General features: G+C 43.0%; 1 protein-coding gene across 2 annotated transcripts in view; it reads right to left on the bottom strand.

Annotated features, from left to right (window-relative positions):
• TMEM131L (transmembrane 131 like) overlaps positions 1–20,793 on the bottom strand; it is a 172,080-nt gene that overhangs the window by 21,682 nt on the left and 129,605 nt on the right. For both annotated transcript variants that reach the window (XM_061142535.1, XM_061142536.1), the window contains exons 19-26: positions 20,546–20,618; positions 17,609–17,736; positions 14,973–15,115; positions 13,146–13,332; positions 12,753–12,938; positions 11,985–12,134; positions 11,051–11,652; positions 3,611–3,759 (exon numbers count right to left, since the gene is read on the bottom strand). In XM_061142535.1, the coding sequence (XP_060998518.1) occupies positions 3,611–3,759; positions 11,051–11,652; positions 11,985–12,134; positions 12,753–12,938; positions 13,146–13,332; positions 14,973–15,115; positions 17,609–17,736; positions 20,546–20,618 (1,618 nt within the window). The remainder of the gene's footprint in view (positions 1–3,610; positions 3,760–11,050; positions 11,653–11,984; positions 12,135–12,752; positions 12,939–13,145; positions 13,333–14,972; positions 15,116–17,608; positions 17,737–20,545; positions 20,619–20,793) is intronic.

The following is a 20,793-nucleotide window of genomic DNA, read 5'->3' as shown; positions in this document are numbered from 1 at the left end:
CCCCTCTGTTGGCAGCGATCACAGTCACACCTGTCACCTCCTTGATTCCAACTTCTGGGCAGTGCTTCCCAAGGGCTGCTGTCCTAAGCACTTACCACTCCTCCAATCCTCGAGACCCTAAGAGGTAGGAATACTATCACTACTCTCATGTTTCATATGAGGAAACTGCGATGTTGAGTAACTCACCCAACGTTAAGGAGTAAGAGTTGGGCTGGATTCACACCAGCTGCAAAAAAACAACAAAAACAAAAAACCCATGCCACTAAACCACTAGGCAACACTGCCCTGAGATGAACATGAACGAATCATGGGGGAAGTCCCAATTCCCCACATTCTAGTTTCCCAGACTTAAAACCCTGGAGCTATTTTTGCAAATGGCTCTGCAAGAAAAGATGGCTCCTCTCCTTCAAGCACTCAGGTCCTCAGAAGTCCTGAGGTCTCTCTTCTACACTGTGCCATCCTGTACCCCTGCTCCTGCCAAGCCCAGCCTTGATTACATCACACCTCCCAGCAGAGGAACAGCCTCCTGGTGAGCACAGAGCCAGTACCCATTCCTGCCCTCCCCAACCTGCCTCCAAAACACCCGGACAGATCCTGCAGAAATGCCCTGTTCACACATTCATTCGAGCACTTGCTTAAACCACCACACTGGCTCTTCATTACAGGCACTTTGCCCAACTTTATGAAACTGAATTTAAAGATACTCAATCACAACCTTCAAGAAGACGGCAGCCTGCAGGTTGTTTTCCATTTGTTATCCTTCCCTCCCTTCCCCACCCCCGCCCCCTGCCCAGGGCAGAACCCTTCAACAGCTCTCCAAGATTCGCAGCAAGGTCCCCAAACGGGCCACCCTCAGGCCAAATCCTCCAAAGAGACTTTTTGTTTGGGCCAGAGTGCTTTTAAAAATTTGATCCTGGAATTCCTGAGCAGGCAAGCATCCCTTCCCAGGGCCTGTGCTCACTTACTTCACTGTCTCCAACTGAGATGCAGGGACTGAAATCTAAACTTTGAGTTGGCCTGAGAGCTCTTGGCAAGCTGGCCAGACTCTGACTCTGCCCTCCCCGCCACTTCCCCTCCTGACTGAGCTGCTTCCGGGTCAGACAGTCCCTCGCTGTGGCTCCCCACCGTGCTGCAGGGTCCCATGTGCCGGGTGCCCCTCTGCTGTCCCCAGCCTCTCCGCACAGCCCCCCACCCCCAACCCCGCACAAGCTCCTTCCTCCTTGGGGCTTCCACAGCCCTGCAGCCTAAGCTGACGTTCCCACCTCTGCGACCCCTGCGACCACACACTGACCTGAGCACTTGACTACATGGAAATATCTTGTTTTTCTCAACAGACCACAGATTCCTGGTTTGGAATGTCTGAGATTTTCTTATTTGGTATCACACTCATTTACTTCAGTGAAAAATTCATGCTTTGTATAGAGTTTAAGCAAAAACAGAATAGCATAAAGAAGGAAAAAAAAGAAATCATGCAAAATCCCACTTCCTGAGAAATAACCCAGTTCTCCCACTGATTATTTAGCAAACCTTATTTTTTAGCATGTCTTTTTAAAACCTATACTTACATAAGGGTGGCAGGACAGATGATGGGAGTAATTTAGAAAACTAAGACCATGCACTGTTTTTAAATAAAACTTTAAGGCTCAATTTTATTTGAACTTAACAGAAGAAAATCAAGTAGAACCAAAGGAATGCCAACTTTCAATAAACGTTTCTTTTCCACGTGATATATTAATTCCCTAAGGATATCTCTAAGGTTAAGAGAAAGACGGTGAAACAGATTTTTGTAGGTTCTCACCCTTTTAAACTACATGCTTCAGTTTTGCACAGATTTGGCTTGCTACCAAGAAAGAGAAAATTAAAACTTACTTTACACTCACCTTTCAATCCCACCTCCTGTTTTTGCTGATTTTATTACTATTTCTGCTTCATTCAAGTTTTAATATTTGATTTCTGTTCTACAATCGTAATTGACAACTGTTCAGCCTTAGTTCTGGATATAAAATGGACAGAAACCTCAAAAGATCTTTAACACAGCTTCCTCGATCCTGAGTCTATCTATACTTTTATCGTGGGTGCCTAAATTTCATTAACTTCATTTTTCAAGCAAGGCTGCCAAGTGCATTTGCATTTACAGATGCATGTTTATTGCCTTTGAGCCTGAGTGCCAGCTTCTCTGGACAAAATGTTCGCATTCACATTTTCACTGTCTCAAGGAGAGAACTCTTCTGCTCTCATATATTAGATGCTTCTACAAAGCCTGAGGCAAACCTAGGTGTGTGCCTGATTTTTCCTGTCTTTTCTTTAAAATTTTTTATTTTTAATTGGAGAATGATTGCTTTACAATATTGTATTGGTTTCTGCCATATATCAACATGAATCAGCCATAGACATACGTATATTTATTTCCCGTCTTTTCTGCACAATTCTTTAAACTTTAAGTTCAACACCTTAACCAGGATGTGCCTATGTTTATTATCACGGATCAGCATTTCTGGTGTACACAGTGTGTCTCTGAATCTTTAAACTCAGTTTTACCGTCACATTAGGAAATTTTTCTTCTATTACATCACTGAATACTTTTCTGATCCATTGTTGGGCCACTTACTAAGACAATCATTCTTTTACATTGGACTATTTTTGTCTTTGTCCCCCTATCTATTATCATCTTTTCCCTAAAATCTTCAATCTCTTAAAATTTTTCCTCCACGTTCACTCTGGTTATCTCTAAGCCTTTCCTTCAGCTCAATAAATCAATTTTCAGCCACTGTCATACACCTCTTCCAACTACATTCTCACCTATTAATTTGCCTTTAAAAGCTTGTGTTTTACTGAATTCATAGTCTACTGTGTGAGGTGTTCTCAAGGTTCCCTTCATGTCTCTGGATAGGATCTGGATTAGAACCTTGGTCTGTTTTTGGTATGTTCTATTCCTTCTCTTCATTTTTCCTACAGTATATCGGCATAGTTGCAATGCTATTTTTTCCACTGTGCTTGTGTTAATACACAGACAGCTCTATTCTGAGGTAAAGCAGATAAATTCTCCTAAATCCCTTTCCCACCTTTATCTGCGAACTTTGGTTCCTATCAGATACAGGCTGGGTTCTGCTTTTTAGACACTTTGCAGTGGTCCACACGGTGGGACAGTACCCAAGCTTTGCTCTTTCTTCTGGGAGTCTGTCCTGCCAGAGCCCACACACTGAAGCTCGACAGGCATCCCTCTCCTGTGGGACACTGGCTTGTGCTTCTAAATCAGCAAGATTTTGCCCTAAAAAGGATGCTGAGTAACAATTAGAGAGAAGATAGATGTGATCTGGTTCTACTCTGCCATTTTTACCCAGCAGTTAACCCATTTTGCTTAAGAACAGCTTCTCTTGCAAATAAAAGCTATCTGATGTCATCAAAAATTATTTTAGTATTTCCTATATAATTAGAAGATAAACTTTCTGAATACATCAACCTCACCAATTATCCATGTGAAATCAAAATATGTAACGATCCTCTTTGAAAAGTATGAAATACAAATGTACAGTTATTACATAGATATTTGCAACTTGAAGTCCTAAAACTGGGTTTTGTTCTAAAAGGCAAGAAAAAAATGAATACAGACCTCGACTGAAGGTATGTCCTGCTTCTCAGAACATCCGTCTTCTTTAGCTGCTTTGTGAATCTTCTTCTCTGAAGAAGACTTTGTGTCAACCTTTTTCAAAGTTTCACAACTGTCTACTTCATTCTTGACAGGCACTTGCTGGTTAGTCCCTTGAATAAATAAAAATGATTCAATTTCTAGCTAATTATTTCCATTCACATTCCCCAAAGTTAAATTTCCTTCCTACACCACACAATCTCATTTGATTTAATGAGGCTTAGACTTAAGGGCTGTTTCTGACATCCACAATGAACGCTCTAAAAATTTATCTTGTTTGCAGGTGAAAAGGCACTTATATTGAGTTCTACAAACAGTCATTAAGAGAGTTCATGGGAAGAGCGAGGAGGGACACGCCATTATTCACTGCAGCATTATTCATAAAAGCCAAAAGGTAGAAACAACCCAAACTTGTGCACGGACAAATGGATGGATAAATATAATGTGGTAAATACCGTGGAACACCATTAGCTTTAAACAGGAATGATTCATCGCACTACAATGCAAATATAACTAGCACTGCTGAACATACAAACAAAAATGGTTAAGGTAGGGGAAAAAAGGAATGAAGTTCCAACATATGACATGACATGGATGAACACTGACAATATTATCAGGTCAAAGTGTTGGTCACTCAGTCGTGTCTGACTCTTTGCAATCCCAAGGACTGTAGCCCACCAGGCTCTTCTGTCCATGGAATTCTCCAAGCAAGTACTAGAGTGAGTTGCCATTTCCTTCTCCAGGGGATCTTCCTGACCCAGGGATCACACCTTGGTCTCCTGCGTTGCAGGCAGATTCTTCACCACCCGAGCCACCAGGGAAGCCACAAGGGAAGACACTACACTGAGTGAAATAAGCCAGTCACAAGACAAATACCGTGTGATCCTTATAGTGCTCTTGCCTGGAAAATCCCATGGACAGAGGAGCCTGGTAGGCTGCAGTCCACGGGGTCACTAAGAGTCGGACACAACTGAGCGACTTCACTTTGACTTTTCACTTTCATGCATTGGAGAAGGAAATGGCAACCCACTCCAGTGTTCTTGCCTGGAGAATCCCAGGGACGGGGGAGCCTGGTGGGCTGCCGTCTATGGGGTCGCACAGAGTCGGACACGACTGAAGCGACTTAGCAGCAGCAGCAGCTACTTGTCTGAGGGAGCTGGAGATGTCAAATTCACTGAGATAAAAAGAAGAATGGTGGTACCAGGGACTGGAGGGAACAGAGTTCGGTGGTTACTGCTTGATGGCTTTATTGGGATGATAAAAAAGCTCTGGAAACCAATGGTTTCCAGTGATGGTTGTACAATGATAGGAATGGACTTAATGTCACTGAGCTTCATAATTTAAGATGGTAACTTTCGGCTTGTGTATTTTACCAAAGCTTTTTTTTGGCTGCATCGTGTGGCTTGTGGGACCTTACTTCCTCGACCAGGATCTAACATGCAAATTTTTTTTAATTTGGAGGAGGAGGTAAAATTCTGGGTTATGGACATGACTCAAGACACTAATCAGTTTTATGATCAGAAGTAGGTCTCTTAAGCTGCCTGAGCTGCAGTTTTCTTAAATATGAAAGGAAACACCTTCTCTGCCTGCCCTGACTGACTGTTATAAAGATGCAACCAGAAAAGACAAAAATATTAAGGGTCATCACGGACAGACACACGAACAGCTGGAGGGCCGGCTGTCTTCCTGCAGGAGGTGCCCATCTGCCCAGGGAACAGCACCCTCGGGGGAGAATTGAGCTCAAGTCACTCACGAGGCAAGGTCGGCATCAGCAGGAACCATCCGTAAGAGGGATCTCTCCACTTTCTTCCAAGTAACCTCATTCCTCAGTGTATTTCTTCTTCTATCCCTGACTTCAAAATAAGCTAAACCAACCTCAACCCCATGATAACTGGCCTCAAGACACTAATATGACTCAGAAAGGATTTCATACCTTCCCCTTTCTTCTTTAAGGAAGAATCCCTCATAACACGGCCATCTGGGGAAGTGTAGATGCCTGCCTGCAAACACATCACAGCAGAGCAGGCTACAGGCTGTCATCTGCTTTGCTGAGGGGCCCGAGGCAGCGCGAGGCTCTCAACACAGACAAGAGTGGTCAAATGCCCTCCAGATTCTGCAACCTTGAAGCTACACATCAACCTCACTCAAAGCAAGATGCATACATTTTATCAATAACACTTACAAGAAGTATTCTTTTGCTAATGGAAAATTATGTAAATATTATGTAGCTATAAACACGCTGGGAACATGAAATCCTCTGCAACACAGATCAGGTGTAAGATACCCACAGGTGAAATATACAGCACCTCTGGGACAACGCAGAGGGATGGGTGTGGAGGGAGGTGGGGGACACATGCACACCCATGGCTGATTCATGTCGATGTATGGAAAAAACCACCACAATACTGCAAAGTAATTAGCTTCCCACTAAAATTAAGTAATTAAAAAAAAATCCCAGCACCACAAAGAAGTTGAGAAAGAGCCAAGAGCAAGGGAGACAGGGTCAAAACAGAAAATAACGTCACAAAGACGTCACTTCAGGTTCCTGAAGCCATCAATGTGCCCAGAAGACAGTTATTCTCTAAAAATGTGCACGAATTTCCTAGAACCTTAATTCATGAGAAAATTATTTTCCTCAAGTTTTCTTCAGGCCAAGGACAGTACTGAAAGTATCAGTCATCAAAGTTTCTTAGAAAGGATCCAAAGGGACAAAGCACAGACTCTCAGAAAATTCCTAATGCCTACTGTGGGGGTTAAGAACCAGGCATGTTAAGTCACTTCAGTTGTGTCTGACTCTTTGTGACCCTATGGAGTGTATCAGGACCAACAATAAAACGAATTCAAATTTAGTCTTCCAGAAACTCTAACATGACAATACGCAAGATTTCAGAAATAGCTGTGAGCATACATGTGGTTCTAAAAATGGAGCCACCCCAAGGCATCCTACTATGAGTGAGGACTCACAGGGTCATACGGTCTTCTGCCACAGCAGGAATGTCTGAGCCACAGAGATAAAAAAGAAAAATAAAAGATAAAAAGGAAGATAAAAAATAAAGAACAATCGGAGAAAAGAAACAAATGAATGGGCCAGAATCCTGCTCAGAGTTTTACTGTATCAAATCTAACTGTATGCTGTATTTTGAGTAAGCCACTAGATTTTCATTTCTAGTTCTTGGTATCTGTAAGTATTAAATAAATGAGATTATAATTCCTGCAAACACTGGTATTTCAGAAATTTTGTAAGTATCTGTCCAATTCATTAAAAACTTCCATGCACTGTTAATTTCAAGGCTTTAGGGTATTAAATTTAGAAGTTCATTATCCCTTATATTATTACAAGCAGAGACAACAAAAAATTTGCCAACTATTCCTCTTTTTCATCACGCTGAGGCCAGGAGCAATTGGTCTCCAGCTTTAAGTCTACATTATTTTGATCATATACTGAAAAAATAATAGTCATAAACATTTGAAAGGAGATATATTTCAAAAGATCACTTATTTACATTACACATAAAACCCTGCTCCTGTCAGACTGTCAAGAGACTCTGGACCATATAACACACGCTTCGAGGGTGTCACTGTTTCACAGCTGTTTGACAGGCTGACAGCAAAAGACAAGTGTGTGAAACCGAGCCCTGAGGAGTCTCTCGACAGACTGCACGTCTATCGCCAAGTTTAATCTGTTATTTACTGCGGGCCTCTCAGGAGGAAGCAGCAGAAAGAGCGTGAGAGGGACGGCCGGCACACTTTGTTACTCAGAAAACACTGTCTCTCCACAACAACGGTGAGCACGCAGCCGTCAACACACAGCTCAGAAGACTGTTCTTACATGGCAGCTACGCTCAGGGAAAGCACGGCCTAGGAGGAAGAGAAGGCACGACGCTCGGGCGCTCCGGAGCCCCACCAGGTTCAGGGCATCACTTTAGGAGCTCTTGGCAGACAGGCCAGCTCCCCAGACCCTCTTCCCAAAGGCTGCCCTGTCACCGGGCGTGTTTCTGTCTATGTGCTTTGGGAGCAACAGCGAGAACGCGGCCCAGATGCTGACTGGTTCCAGCGGAGTGCTACCTCAGTTCCCAAGAGGCTCCTGGGGGCTGAGTTCTGCTCACAGGACTGAAGCTGTTCTTCAGATTCCAGAAAGGATCTTAAGATGGAAACGCAAAGTGAAATCCTTTTCAAGATAGAAAAAAAAAACTGATGCTCCCAAGTTGGAAGTGAAAAGTCAGAAGGGTCTTACACTTCTGGTTTTCTCATTCTTGGTTCTTTATACATGACGACTCCCTGCCTGTCACCATCTGCCAGCTTATCACAAAGCCATCCTTCAATATCTGACAAAAGAACCCTGAACCCTCAGTATTACCATAAACCCCATATCCTATCTTTAAACTACAATTTTCTCACCCTAGATTTCTCAGTCCTTTCTTACTTTTAAAATTCTCAATTCTTTAAAATGCTTAAATCACAAATTAATGGGAGGCCATTTGTTTACTTTATTAACCTCTTTGATATTTTCCTACAATAGCGATGTAAAGAGAACACAGAACCAAATACACATCAGTGAATGGGTTTCCCTGTGAGGAACCTCCCACTGACAGATTAATTCTGGGTAGAAATACAGGCCTGTGAATTAGCACCTTTGACTTTGCTGGTACAAACATGGTGAAAAGCCAAAGTTTGTTCATCAACTCTGATCTGATCTGACCAACAATCACCCTGATACTGCTTAACAGGCTGATGAGTCAGCCAAAGAGCAGTTTCAAAAAATTCTTGAAGTGAGAGATTTGTTTCCATTTAAAGCATCCTAAACAAACCAGTTGAGGATTCTGAAACATTCTGAAAGAGATGGGAATACCAGACCACCTGACCTCCCTCTTGATAAACCTGTATGCAGGTCAGGAAGCAACAGTTAGAACTGGACATGGAACAACAGACTGGTTCCAAATAGGAAAAGAAGTACATCAAGGCTCTATATTGTCACCCTGCTTATTTAACTTCTATGCAGAGTACATCATGAGAAACGCTGGGCTGGAGGAAGCACAAGCTGGAATCAAGATTGCCTGGAGAAATATCAATAACCTCAGATATGCAGATGACACCCACCCTTGTGGCAGAAAATGAAGAGGAACTAAAAAGCCTCTTGATGAAAGTGAAAGAGGAGAGTGAAAAAGTTGGCTTAAAGCTCAACGTTCAGAAAACTAAGATCATGGCATCTGGTCCCATCACTTCATGGCAAATAGATGGAGAAACAGTGGAAACAGTGGCTGACTTTATTTTTTTGGTCTCCAAAATCACTGCAGATGGTGATTGCAGCCATGAAATTAAAAGATGCTTACTCCTTGGAAGGAAAGTGATGACCAACCTAGACAGCATATTAAAAAGCAGAGACATTACTTTGCCAACAAAGGTCCATCTAGTCAAGGCTATGGTTTTTCCAGTAGTCGTGTATGGATGTGAGAGTTGGACTGTAAGGAAAGCTGAGCGCCGAAGAATTGATGCTTTTGAACTGTGGTGTTGGAGAAGACTCTTGAGAGTCCCTTGGACTGCAAGAAGATACAGCCAGTCCATCCTAAAGGAGATCAGTCCTGGGTGTTCATTGGAAGGACTGATGCTGAAGCTGAAGCCCCAGTACTCGGCCACCTCATGGCAAGATTTGACTCATTTGAAAAGACCCTGATGCTGGGAGGGATTGGGGGCAGGAGGAGAAGGGGACGCCAGAGGATGAGATGGCTGGATGGCATCACTGACTCGATGGACATGAGTCTGAGTGAACTCCAGGAGTTGGTGATGGACAGGGAGGCCTGGTGTGCTGCGATTCACGGGGTCACAAAGAGTCGGACACGACTGAGCGACTGAACTGAAACACACCAATCATCTGCACAGGGCAGAAAGGTTTGGGGGTGGGGGGTGGTGGAATAGCCGTCTACAATCTACAATCATACAAGCAAATTCTATGTTTGTGGGCTCCTTTATTTCATTTATTCACTCTTCCTGAGTGCTATTAGATATCACATGGTCATCTAGGCTCAACTAGATATCAACTAGGTCATCTAGGTCATCTAGGAACTGAACAGCCAGAAGTACACAAGGATCCAGGAGCATGGATCTGAATCCTCTGACCCTCCCTGGCACTACATCATTTGAAGGTCCACACCCTTCAAAGTGCTCTGACGAAGCAGAAGGTCCATCCATCCACCTGCAAGACCACAGCCCTTGCACACAGCAGACACATTTACACAGATGTCTGACAGATGCAACGGACCATAGAAGACGCACCTGTGGAGCGACAATCCCCGGAAACAAGTCTGATCTTAAGTTTGTGTGAAGTCAGTCTACGTCAAATACTGTTCTCAGGCCTATGTGACGCATGAAATGAGAAATGCTCAGCTAGACTCACTGCAAAATGTCACCCTTTGCACAGGAGTTTTGTAGCCCGAGCTGCAGAGGACATCTGGGACAGAAATGGAAGAACAGGCACCCACAGCCCCACCATCGGCATCTCAGACAAGCAACGCTGTGCCTTTATGGAGACGCAGTTGAGCGCATCATCCGAGGAAACCCTCACACGCTGGGGCGAGGCCACGGGGACAGGAGTCCTTCAAGCAGACACTGCTGCACGGAGCCCACGCCAGCGGGGCAGACAAGGGGCACCAGGAACGGTGCAAAGTGGCCCAAACCATGTTCTACTCAGGGCACCCTGGCTTCCTTCTAAATTAGAAATACCCTTTGAGGGAACATTTAACATTCAGCTGGGTGTTTTTTCCCCCTGCTAAATGCATAAAGCTCGTTAGAATCAGCCAAAACATGACTTCCTCTATAATATCAAGGAGTGAAAAATATGAATTTATTTATATTCAGATGTTTCAAGTAAGATCAGAGGTAACTAATTCTTCTGGAGTAAAAAGTGTGTCAAAAATTTGCCTCCTGAAGAGAACAGAAATGTGCTTATTAAAATGGTCAAGATGGATACACAAAAATAAGCACACAAGTAGAAAAGAACCAAGGATGAGCAGCATGCTTTGGGGGCAGCTGTTAAACCCAGAAAGTTGGGAAGTTTCATTCTATCAGAAGCATAGGCTGAGTGATCTTTGCAAACAGTCTGAAAGGCCAAGATAAAAGATACTTAGGAATAGGTGTCCAACAATAAAACATGATATTTGCCTCATTCCAGTGAATGTACTAAAAAAGTAAACTTAACCACAAAGCTCTAAAAGCTTGCTGTCCCACCCTACACTTTCCGTCGTGCAAACGGTATTTCAATAGTTATACCTGTGCTAATAAAACTTAGGGCACGAACTAAAAATTCCACAGCCACAATTCAAACTAAAGTCACAGGGGAAACGAATTCCACTAAGAACGCGCTGCAGACAGACGGGACGGAAGAATCACCGAGGAGGAGGAAAAAATTACCGTTACTTTTCCTGGAAACCTCTGGCAAGTCTGATGGGCACTGAGGGGAATTTCTCGGCACATGGTTCTCAGGCAGTCTCTTAAGGGTCTTCATCGGACAGACCTCTCGCTCCTGGAGCTCTGATAGGCCCTCTGCAATCTGAAAGTCCGTTTCCTTGGGAAACATACACGTCTGCACGCCCTCCCTCACGTGACATCCGGAAGAAGGGTGACTGGCAGCAACTGCGCTTTTGGGTGTGTTCTCGTCTTTGCCCAGCAAGCTCTTGGGGAGCGCGAAGCTCCTCTGCAGGTTGACGCCCAGGCCCCCGGCACACTTGAGGCCCGCCCAGGCCTCGCCCGCCCCTGTGGGGCACCCGTCCTCCTTGGCCGGGGCTGGCCTGTCCTCCAAGGGGGCGCCGGCGCTGCTCGCCGCGGCCGCGCTGCCTTTGTGCTTCCCGTAGTACACGGAGCACTTGTGCTTCTTCTGCGAGTGGCCGTAGGTGGCCGGGCTCCTCTTGGTCGCATTCTGGATCCTGCTCTGCGGGCTGCTGACCGGAAGGCAGCTTTTTCCTCGGCCTTTATCGGAGGGGGCGTAGGTATCGAGAAAGTTCTTGCAATTGCTTCTGAATTTAAGAAGAAAAACATTTAACATAAAGGCAAGCTGAATAAACCTCTCCTCTCTAACTCCAGGAGGAAGAGGGTGCAGCCAGTGTGGTGGGGGGCAGAGGTGTACTAAGGACTCCTCACCTTTCATTCAAGCTCCACCTAGGTATAAACTGAGCCCTCACATGAAGTCTAGCATATACTAGAAGGAATGGCTTAGCTGCCATACACTGACTTGAACAAAACTGTACAGATTCTAAAGGCATATCACCTTAACATAAAATCAGAAGTAAGTAATACCAAAGGTGAGACCTGCCACCATCTCCCCCACCCACACGACAAGAATCCTTACTTGTGAGAGTGAGGGCTGATTACGTCCACTGGACTAGTGCTTTGCTGTGAAGAGGAGCTGGCATTTTGTCTCTGTCTCGTTTTCATGAACTCCGTCAGAATGTACTGTGCTTGTTGGAAGGCTATTAGAATCACACCCAACAGGGACAAACTGAGGACAAAAACAACAGGTTCATTACTGCCCGGTTCTGACTACCGTTAAAAAGACAAACTCTACCAGAAGGGAATGAGTGGCGCGCAAGGTCTAAAGAGACACTATTCAGATTCTATAAGATGTACAACATTAAAATTTCTGATGTCTCAAAATTTCAAAAAGCAAAATTTCTAAACAGGTGAATATTTATCAGTCTGACATTTCAATTCAATTTTTATAGATTTTTCCAGGATAAAAATCACATCCGAAAGGGTCATTCTAGTCTTCTAATCTCAAACTGCCAGTGCCCTAAGCTAATAACACCATATACCATAGATGATGTTCATATATCTTAAATGTTATAGACAACATCTATATCCTCCCCTGGGACCGCCAATGAACATACACGGAGCGCAACAGTCTGTTACACTCTCAGATCCTCAAACTCCCCTGCACTGAGCTCTTTCTCCCTTACAGCTCACAGGGACCACTTCCTCTGGTTCCTGTCAGGGTTCTCAGAGCAGCGTGACCCACTCAGTCCCCGTGCTGCGACCGGCCAGGCAGCATCCATTCCCACGCGGCTCGGCTGACAGCGTCCCCCTTGGAGAGGAGGAGCAGAGGAGCGGGGCGGCCTACCTAACGGAGACGACGGTGAGCCTCCAAAACGACTCCTCCCAGCTCGGGCCCGGGACCACGTCCGCACACAGAGGCAGCAGGTGGTGCGGCAGGGTCACGTTGAGAGTGAAGCGGAACTCCAGGCCCGCCGCCGTGACCAGAGTCAGCTCGCGGATGACCCAGGAAGACGTGAAGTCCGGAGTGAACCTGACAGCAGGAGGCATCTTTGTGAACTCCTGAAGGTTTTCACTTCAGGCGCAAGACAAGAGAATCACAGTGACAGCAGAAGTTCTTACCTCCACAAGACAACTATTTACATGAAAACAGCTTAAGACACTCTTACCAGTGACAAAAGTTTTTTCCCCACAATACAGTAAATGCACCCCCGAAATGAAGTTGAAACCCAGTGCTTACACAATGCTGATGTCCCGGGACGTGTTGGGGCCCAAGGAAAACTGATGACAGTCCAGCACTTCGAATCCATAACCTTGACAGTTGTACCCATTAATTTTCAGAGCTGTCACAGTTATAGGAAGTGGTCCAATATTCTCAACCTTAAAGCTCTTTGTAATTGATAAAATTTGCTTGCTGTCTTTCAGTTCTAGTGAGGATGGAAATTGAGATTTTAGTACATATGAACTGCAAAATTTATTTAAAATAATTTCCTGAATCAACATTTACAGAATTCACAAACCATGATCCACATGACTAAAACGCAGAAAAATTCAATATAAGCTCAAAGCAAGATTCCTAACTAATTTCTAGAACAGTTCTAGATGCTGCTATATTACCAAGATATGATAAAAATACTTAACTCATTAAGGTTTTTCTGAAGTTAAATGACCTGCCTAGGTACCAAAAGTAACCAAAGCCTCTTCTGTTCTTTTATTTATAAAAGGTTAAGGTGGAAAATTTCATTCTTCTCAGGAGCCTCCGAGTTTGGATTTACCATGAGCCACCAGGCACCCAGGATCCTTTCACACCCAATATGGCCACTCAGGAAGGTGTGTGTGCTTCTGCGTAAACGCATCACAGACACGAGAAACATGGTTCAAACTCTCATTACGTGAGGGGCAGGAAGCAGCAAAATCTTTGCAAATAAATGAGAGCACATTTCATACTGGGCATTTAAAAAGGGAGGAAGAAAAAAATAAAAAGGGAGGAAGTAACAATTTGTAAAATATTCCTATATATTCATAATCCACAATCTATTCCATATTAGGACTAACATTTTATCTGGTTCCACAGATTTTCTATTCCTCCTTAATTCTAGCTTTTAAGGTCAACTCTAAACTATTTAATAAGTAAGTGAAGGAATGATTTAAAGAACACTCTGATGAAGATTTTGAATGCAAAATGGCTAATCTTTTCAGACAGTGCTCATTTGGCACAGTTTTCTTATTAAAAAAAAAAAATCCAAACAGGCATTAAAATAGTTCTACAAGTTATCCAATGGTTTCACCAATCACTTTTCTCTGTGGGAAATATACTGTTACACTAAAATACCTTCAGTGTGTTCTGAAATTAAACATAGTAGTAGGAAAACAAGACAGAATTCACCAGAAACATTTTATATCTACAGTTTGACTTTTGTCTCAGTTCCTGAGGAAGTTCTTGAAACTAATGTAAGTACTTTAGAAGCATTTATAAATTTAGAAATTTCTAATGGAACACTTAACTAAATTTCTAAATCTGCACAACCTGACACAGTTGCCACCAGACACATACGGCCACTTTAAACCAACTTAAACACTGAGTTTCTCTGTCCCGCGAGCTCTACTTTAAGCACTCGTCACCCACGTGTGGCATGCGGTTGCCGCACTGGACAACAGAGAGCATTTCCGTTACCGCACAACGTGCAAGGGACTACCGGTCAGCGCTCCCTGAGGCCTCTCTCCACTTACATTGGTGTGGTTCTCTATGATTAGGTAACAGATAACCAAATTAAATAGTTTCATACGATTGGGCTTGTATTTTAATGCTATTGGGAACTTAACATTATACTCCCCCCTCCCACCATCTATTATTTAAGCTGGGTTAAACATCTAAACTATTGTTTTGTAACCAAGTGGTACCAGACTACATATGCTCAAATACCTGCCTGATCTAATTACTTGCATCCGTACAATGAATTATTGTAAATTGTTAAAGACTCTGATAACCCTCCTTTTGCTCTCGGCGTTAGTACCCAGCCCCTCTTCCCGAGCGCCGTGCACACAGACCGCGCGCGCGCAGACTCACGTCGCCGGCAGTCCATCAGCGTGGACTCAGGCACCTTAAACCGCAGCGAGCCCCCGGTGCCAGGAAGTCTTCCACCCACTTTCAGGAGCTCTCTCGCCCCGAATCCTTCCACACCAATCATGTCGATAACAGTCAAGTTATTCCTACAGAGAGAGCAGATGCAAACAAAAAGGCAACGCAGGAGAGTTACAGGATACAATGCCTTTGAATTTAAATATTCCTAATTAGCAAAAAAACACTTCTAAAGTTTTGGGGAAAAATCAACTTAAATAGTATGGCATCTCCCTCCATCTCGGAGCAGAGAGGCACCAGAGTCAAGGCAAGCCAATTCGCCAAAAACGAGCAAATGACCATGATCCCTCTCCAATTTCCACCCAAGAATGCAAACCCGTAGTTTTCTAACCAGGCACCAGGATGGTGATCAGACGTTCAAGTGACAAAAGTGAGCAAACTGGGAGCCACAGAAAAATACTAGTAAATATAGAGAAACTGATAAAACTGTTCACAGGGTGAATTAAGGAGTTTCCACAGTAATTGTGACTATAAGCAATTCTTCCTTAGGGATATTTCTAGAAATGAAATGCTACCCTATCTTTTAAACCAAAGACTTAAAAGAGCAGCCTTCAAATAGCAAGTATCTACTCAAGTTCTTATTAATCAAACAGTAAATCAGATTAGCTTTTGCCTTTCCATTAACTGAAATCATGATTCCTAGGATGGAGAAGTGGAAATGATGTTTAAATGATGCAGACTATACTGAAAGGCAATTATCATTAATGTAAACAGTAGAAGCAGACAGAGAATTCATTCCTAGTTATACAAAACACACTGAGGTATCTTTACATCTTCATCTAAAGAACTAAAGCCTTTACTGAACCATTTAAAAGCCTTTAAGTGATGTTGGATGATTGATATTGTTTACAGAAAAATACTGTGTCTCTCAATACAGAAAGTACCAAGAATAAATTAGCCACTATAAAAAGCCAAGACTTTCAAGTCTGAGCGAGTTGAAGCTGGGATAAGGTAAAGTTTAACTCTACACTTTCCATGACCTTAGTTCTTCAACAGAGAATGAGTTTAAAGTGAAACACCTGTCACACAGCACTAAAGTGCTTACTAGAACATCAGTTACCCGTTCCACTAAGCATTAGTTGAGTGACAGTGAAAGTCACTCAGTCGTGTCCGACTCTGCAACCCCACGGACTATACAGTCAGAGAAGGCAATGGCACCCCACTCCAGTACTCTTGCCTGGAAAATCCCATGGAGCATGGTGGGCCGCAGTCCATGGGGTCGCTAAGGGTTGGACACAGCTGAGCAACTTCACTTTCACTTTTCACTTCATGTACTGGAGAAGGAAATGGCAACCCACTCCAATGTTCTTGCCTGGAGAATCCCAGGGACGGGGGAGCCTGGTGGGCTGCCATCTATGGGGTCGCACAGAGTCGGACACGACTGAAGCGACTTAGCAGCAGCAGCAGGACTAAACAGTCCATGGAATTCTTCAGGCCAGAATACTGAAGTGAGTGGCCTTTCCCTTCTCCAAGGGATCTTCCCAACCTAGAGATAACCCAGGTCTCCCGCACTGCAGGCGGATTCTTCACCAGCTGAGCCACAAGGGAGACCCTAGAACACCAGCGTGGGCAGCCCATCCCTTCTCCAGTGGGTAATCCCGACCCAGGAATCAAACTGGGGTCTCCCGCAATGCAGGCAGATTCTTTACCAACTGAGCTACCAGAGAAGCCCTAAGCATTAGTTAAAATGCTTAACAAAACAGAATCTTTTAAGAACTTTATTTTAGTGCATTTTCTTTTTAGTAGCATTCACTTGCAGAAGAATAAACTTATATATTAAACAAAGTCCAGAATAAAAAAAATTAAAAAAAAAAAAAAAGTCCAGAATAAGAAAGTCTAAGGTTGGGACCCCACGCTTCCACTGCAGGGGCGGCACAGGTTCAACCCCTGATCAAGGAACTAAGATCCCTCATGCTGTGTGGTGTGGCCAAAATAAAACATAAAATAAAAAAATATCTAAAACATCATTAATGTAAAATTAAATTTGTATTAGACATCTCACCAATGCAGAGAGAGGTTCAATATAGATCTATATTTACTATAAATTTTTGAAACAAGACTCTCAATAAAGACTAAAGAGGAAAAAAAACTTTAAGAATGAAAAACATGTAGCTGCTTAAATCAGTTGGCAAGTAAAAAGAGCCGGTGGGCTCAACTAGGCACTTTTTTCATTATCTTCTGGTGCTACCAAGAAGTACAGAGGCAAGACAGATGGGTATGATACTGGTATAAATCCAAACACTGAGGAGTGAAAATGCATACAGCAGTACTTCAATTATTCTTCTGAGCTGAGGACAGAAAAGTGCGGACGTGTGTGTGTTCATGTGTGTGTGTGTGTTCATGTGTTTGTGTGTGTGTTCTGCCCTCTGTGATGGTGGATGAGATGCTGTGTGAAGGGAGAACGTGGTACCAGGGAGGAGCCTGACACCCAGGGAGACTGAATGTGGAGCTTGGGAAGCTGCTGTCCTCAGCCGCTGCCTTTCCTGTCCTGAGACACAGCTCATCACTGGGGCCTGAATTCTTGAGAGAGTCAGTCAACAAGAAAGCAACAGAGACACACCTACCGGATTAGGATGAGGGAGCTGACTTTTCCATAATCAGCTGGAGTGAACACTACACCAACCCTTTTCCTTTCCAAAGGCTGCAAATGTAAGTGGAGGATGCCAAATCTGGATTCTTCAGACTGCACACCCTGAAAGTTATTAATAAATGCAATTAATGTATGGAGAGCAAGACTCCATCTTCATTAAATGCATAAACATGACTGCTGTTTCTTTAATGTTGGGATCTGACCATCCAAATCAACCTGTGGACCGTGTTTATCATGACAGTTCACGCCCATCAACAGTTGCTGAGCCCAACTGGGAAGCAGAGGCAGAGGCTGCAGGACAGGCCAGTGTGGACGCTGGAAAAGGGCTGGGCCTCCTGGATGGGATGGGAGCTGGGGCTACAGACCTTTATCAGAAAGCTCATCTGAATGTAAAACATCACCAAGAAAACAGACAACAGCCTCTGCCTGAACACTACAGGGATCTGACCAAAGCACTTCCCACTGCTGGACAACCCTAAATTCTCCGCATTATTGTTTAAAAAGAAACCATCTTTATTACATTTAGTCTCTCCATTCAGGAGAACGACCTATTTATTCACATCCTCCTTTTATTCTCCCCAAGATTTCTAACTTTCTCTGAATAAACTGCATTCTAAATTTAACATTCAAGATTTAATTCTTCATTATTGTGATAAACTTTCCCTCTTTCCATTGTTTTTTCCTAGCTCTTTCTCACTAAAAGAAATTTATTAATTTTCAGAGCTATAACCATGTAATCTGCCTAATATCTCTCTCTTCTGTATTTTTAGTTTTTCAATTTGTTTTATCCCTCAGTTATTACTAGCATTTCCCATACTATCTGAAAGAAGAAACAGTAATGGCATTTGATACATTTTCATTGAAATTATAAACTTCATGAAGGGAGGAATTCTGCTTTATACACATATGGATACTGAAAAAAGCTGCCAATTTAAGTATTAAAAGTATAAGAACAATGCACTAACTATTAAGTAATTCTTATATGCCAGGCACTGGACTATAATTAGGTATATAAAATGCTAAGCATTCTATAAAACTATGAAATTTTCAAACATCACTATAAGTAAGAAAGAGGAGACGTGGAGAGGCTAAATTATTTACCCAGGACCACATAGAGAAGCCTGGATTTGAAACTTTGAATGTCCAATTCCACATGCTCTTAACCAAAGGAGCTACATTTCTAAAAACAAACCAACAAAAGAAAAATGCAGGCCTTTCTGAAACAACAAATGATTCTATTAAGAATTTTAAGTTAAACCTGTGTGTCAAAAGCACTGATATTGCTCAGGAGGGAGGGGATATATGATCCTTATCACTGACTCACATTGTTGTAAGGCAGAAAGCAACACAACATTGTAAACCCATTATCCTCCAATTTAAGTTTTTGAAAGAAAGGAACACTGATACTATCCCTTTTTGTAAATGTAATAAATTAACAATGGTGACAATTTCCTTTGTCACAAAAAGTATAATAATCTATGGAAAATCTTCAATCACAGGTTAAAGACCTGTTCCAAGTGAGTTGCACCATTTGCTTAAGTCTGAATAGAATACTAACATGTAAAAGAAATGGGCATCATTTTTCGAATTTCAAATTACATACGATTAAATGGTCGTGGGGCGAAATATCTGTTAGCATAGAGGACTCACTAGTTATACCTCCCAGCACTCCTGGGAAGCTGCCTGGGTGGACGGGCAAAAAGCAGGACCAGCCCAATAGCACAGGACTCCGCTGCCTGGACCACTGACAAAGGAAAGGAGCACTACTGCTGCGTGCCTCTTACTGCAGATAAGTCTCTGCTAAAAATCCATTTAAAACTTTGCTTTGATTCATTCTGTTTTAACTCACACTGGAGGTTATCTGTGGCCTCCTTCTTTCAAGTTATTCTAGAGCCAACAGTGTATCTCTGGAGGGTGATGAGTAGAAAAAGAAGAAAAAACATCTATGACATTTAAATATGTGTGTGCATTAAAAATACAGTGATATGCACAGGTGTGTCTACATGTGTTTGTATTTTTGTAGGAGAGGCTTCATTTTTTCAATTGACCTCCAGCATAGAATGCCGTGCTGTGCTGTGCCTAGGCGCTCAGTCGTGTCTGACTCTTTGCGACCTTGTGGACTGTAGCCTGCCAGGCTCCTCTGTCCAGGGGATTCTCCAGGCAAGAATACTGGAGTGGGTTATTTTGCCCTTCTCCAGGGGATCTTCCCGACCCAGGATCTCCTGCATTGCACTCGGATTCTTTACCAGCTGAGCTACCAGGGAAGCCCCAAGCACAGAATATCCATAAGTAAAATACTCAGCGACACCAGGGACCCACAGAAGGACTGCGTGAAAACTCAGTTTCCAGGCAAGCGACGTCCTCGCCATGTGACATGCTTATTACTTACTCCCTCTCCAGAGTACTTATGCAAGACCTCATGAGGGCCCAGAGGTGCAAGAATTTCAGAGAAATCCTTTTATATAGGTAAGGTCAATATCACAGAAATTGGGTTATCTGCTAAAAACATGAAGCCAGCCTAGTAAGACTTTAAAAAAAAAACAACCAGTGTTTAATTTTATTTTATCTTGCCCCAAAAAGAATTTGATGGGGCTAAGGAATTTTAAGAGAATTATAAATTCTGGGGTCTCAAGTTTTACAGTTTTCTACAGAGGTCTGATTGAATCGTTATTTCTTCACTCACATGAATCTAAATAATCAAATTAAAATGATTTACAGGCTCACATGAACCCTGGGCTCCTGCTGTAGTAGTAAATTGGAAAAAGCTGCTATGTATACTTAACTCCTAGAATATAAAAATAGAGAGCCACATATATTACGAAAAGCCACTTGAAACATAAATCAGTGAGGCCTGTATGCTAGGAGTCAAGTTTGTCAGCATTCTTTTTTCTGTTTAAAGATGACATCCTACCAGGTAAGGGCAAGCTTTGGTAAGCTGGAATTCACTGGTTGTGAAATTAATCATTTGCATATCGGTGCCAAACCTATAAAGAAAAAAAAAACATTTAAAATAGCATTCAGATCACCAAGAAAGAGCATATGTGTGCATATACATACACATACAAACATACGTGCGTATTTTTACACATATCCAGTTCACCCCGACCTGTCACTCCTGCGCCCAGCTCCCCACACAGTACCTGGCACGGTCTAAGAGCA

The sequence above is a fragment of the Dama dama genome, chromosome 5, assembly GCF_033118175.1.
Source record: "Dama dama isolate Ldn47 chromosome 5, ASM3311817v1, whole genome shotgun sequence".
NCBI classification, from domain to species: domain Eukaryota; kingdom Metazoa; phylum Chordata; class Mammalia; order Artiodactyla; family Cervidae; genus Dama; species Dama dama.
Note: the sequence above shows the minus strand (reverse complement) of the source record. Positions and strands in the feature narration are given on the sequence as shown.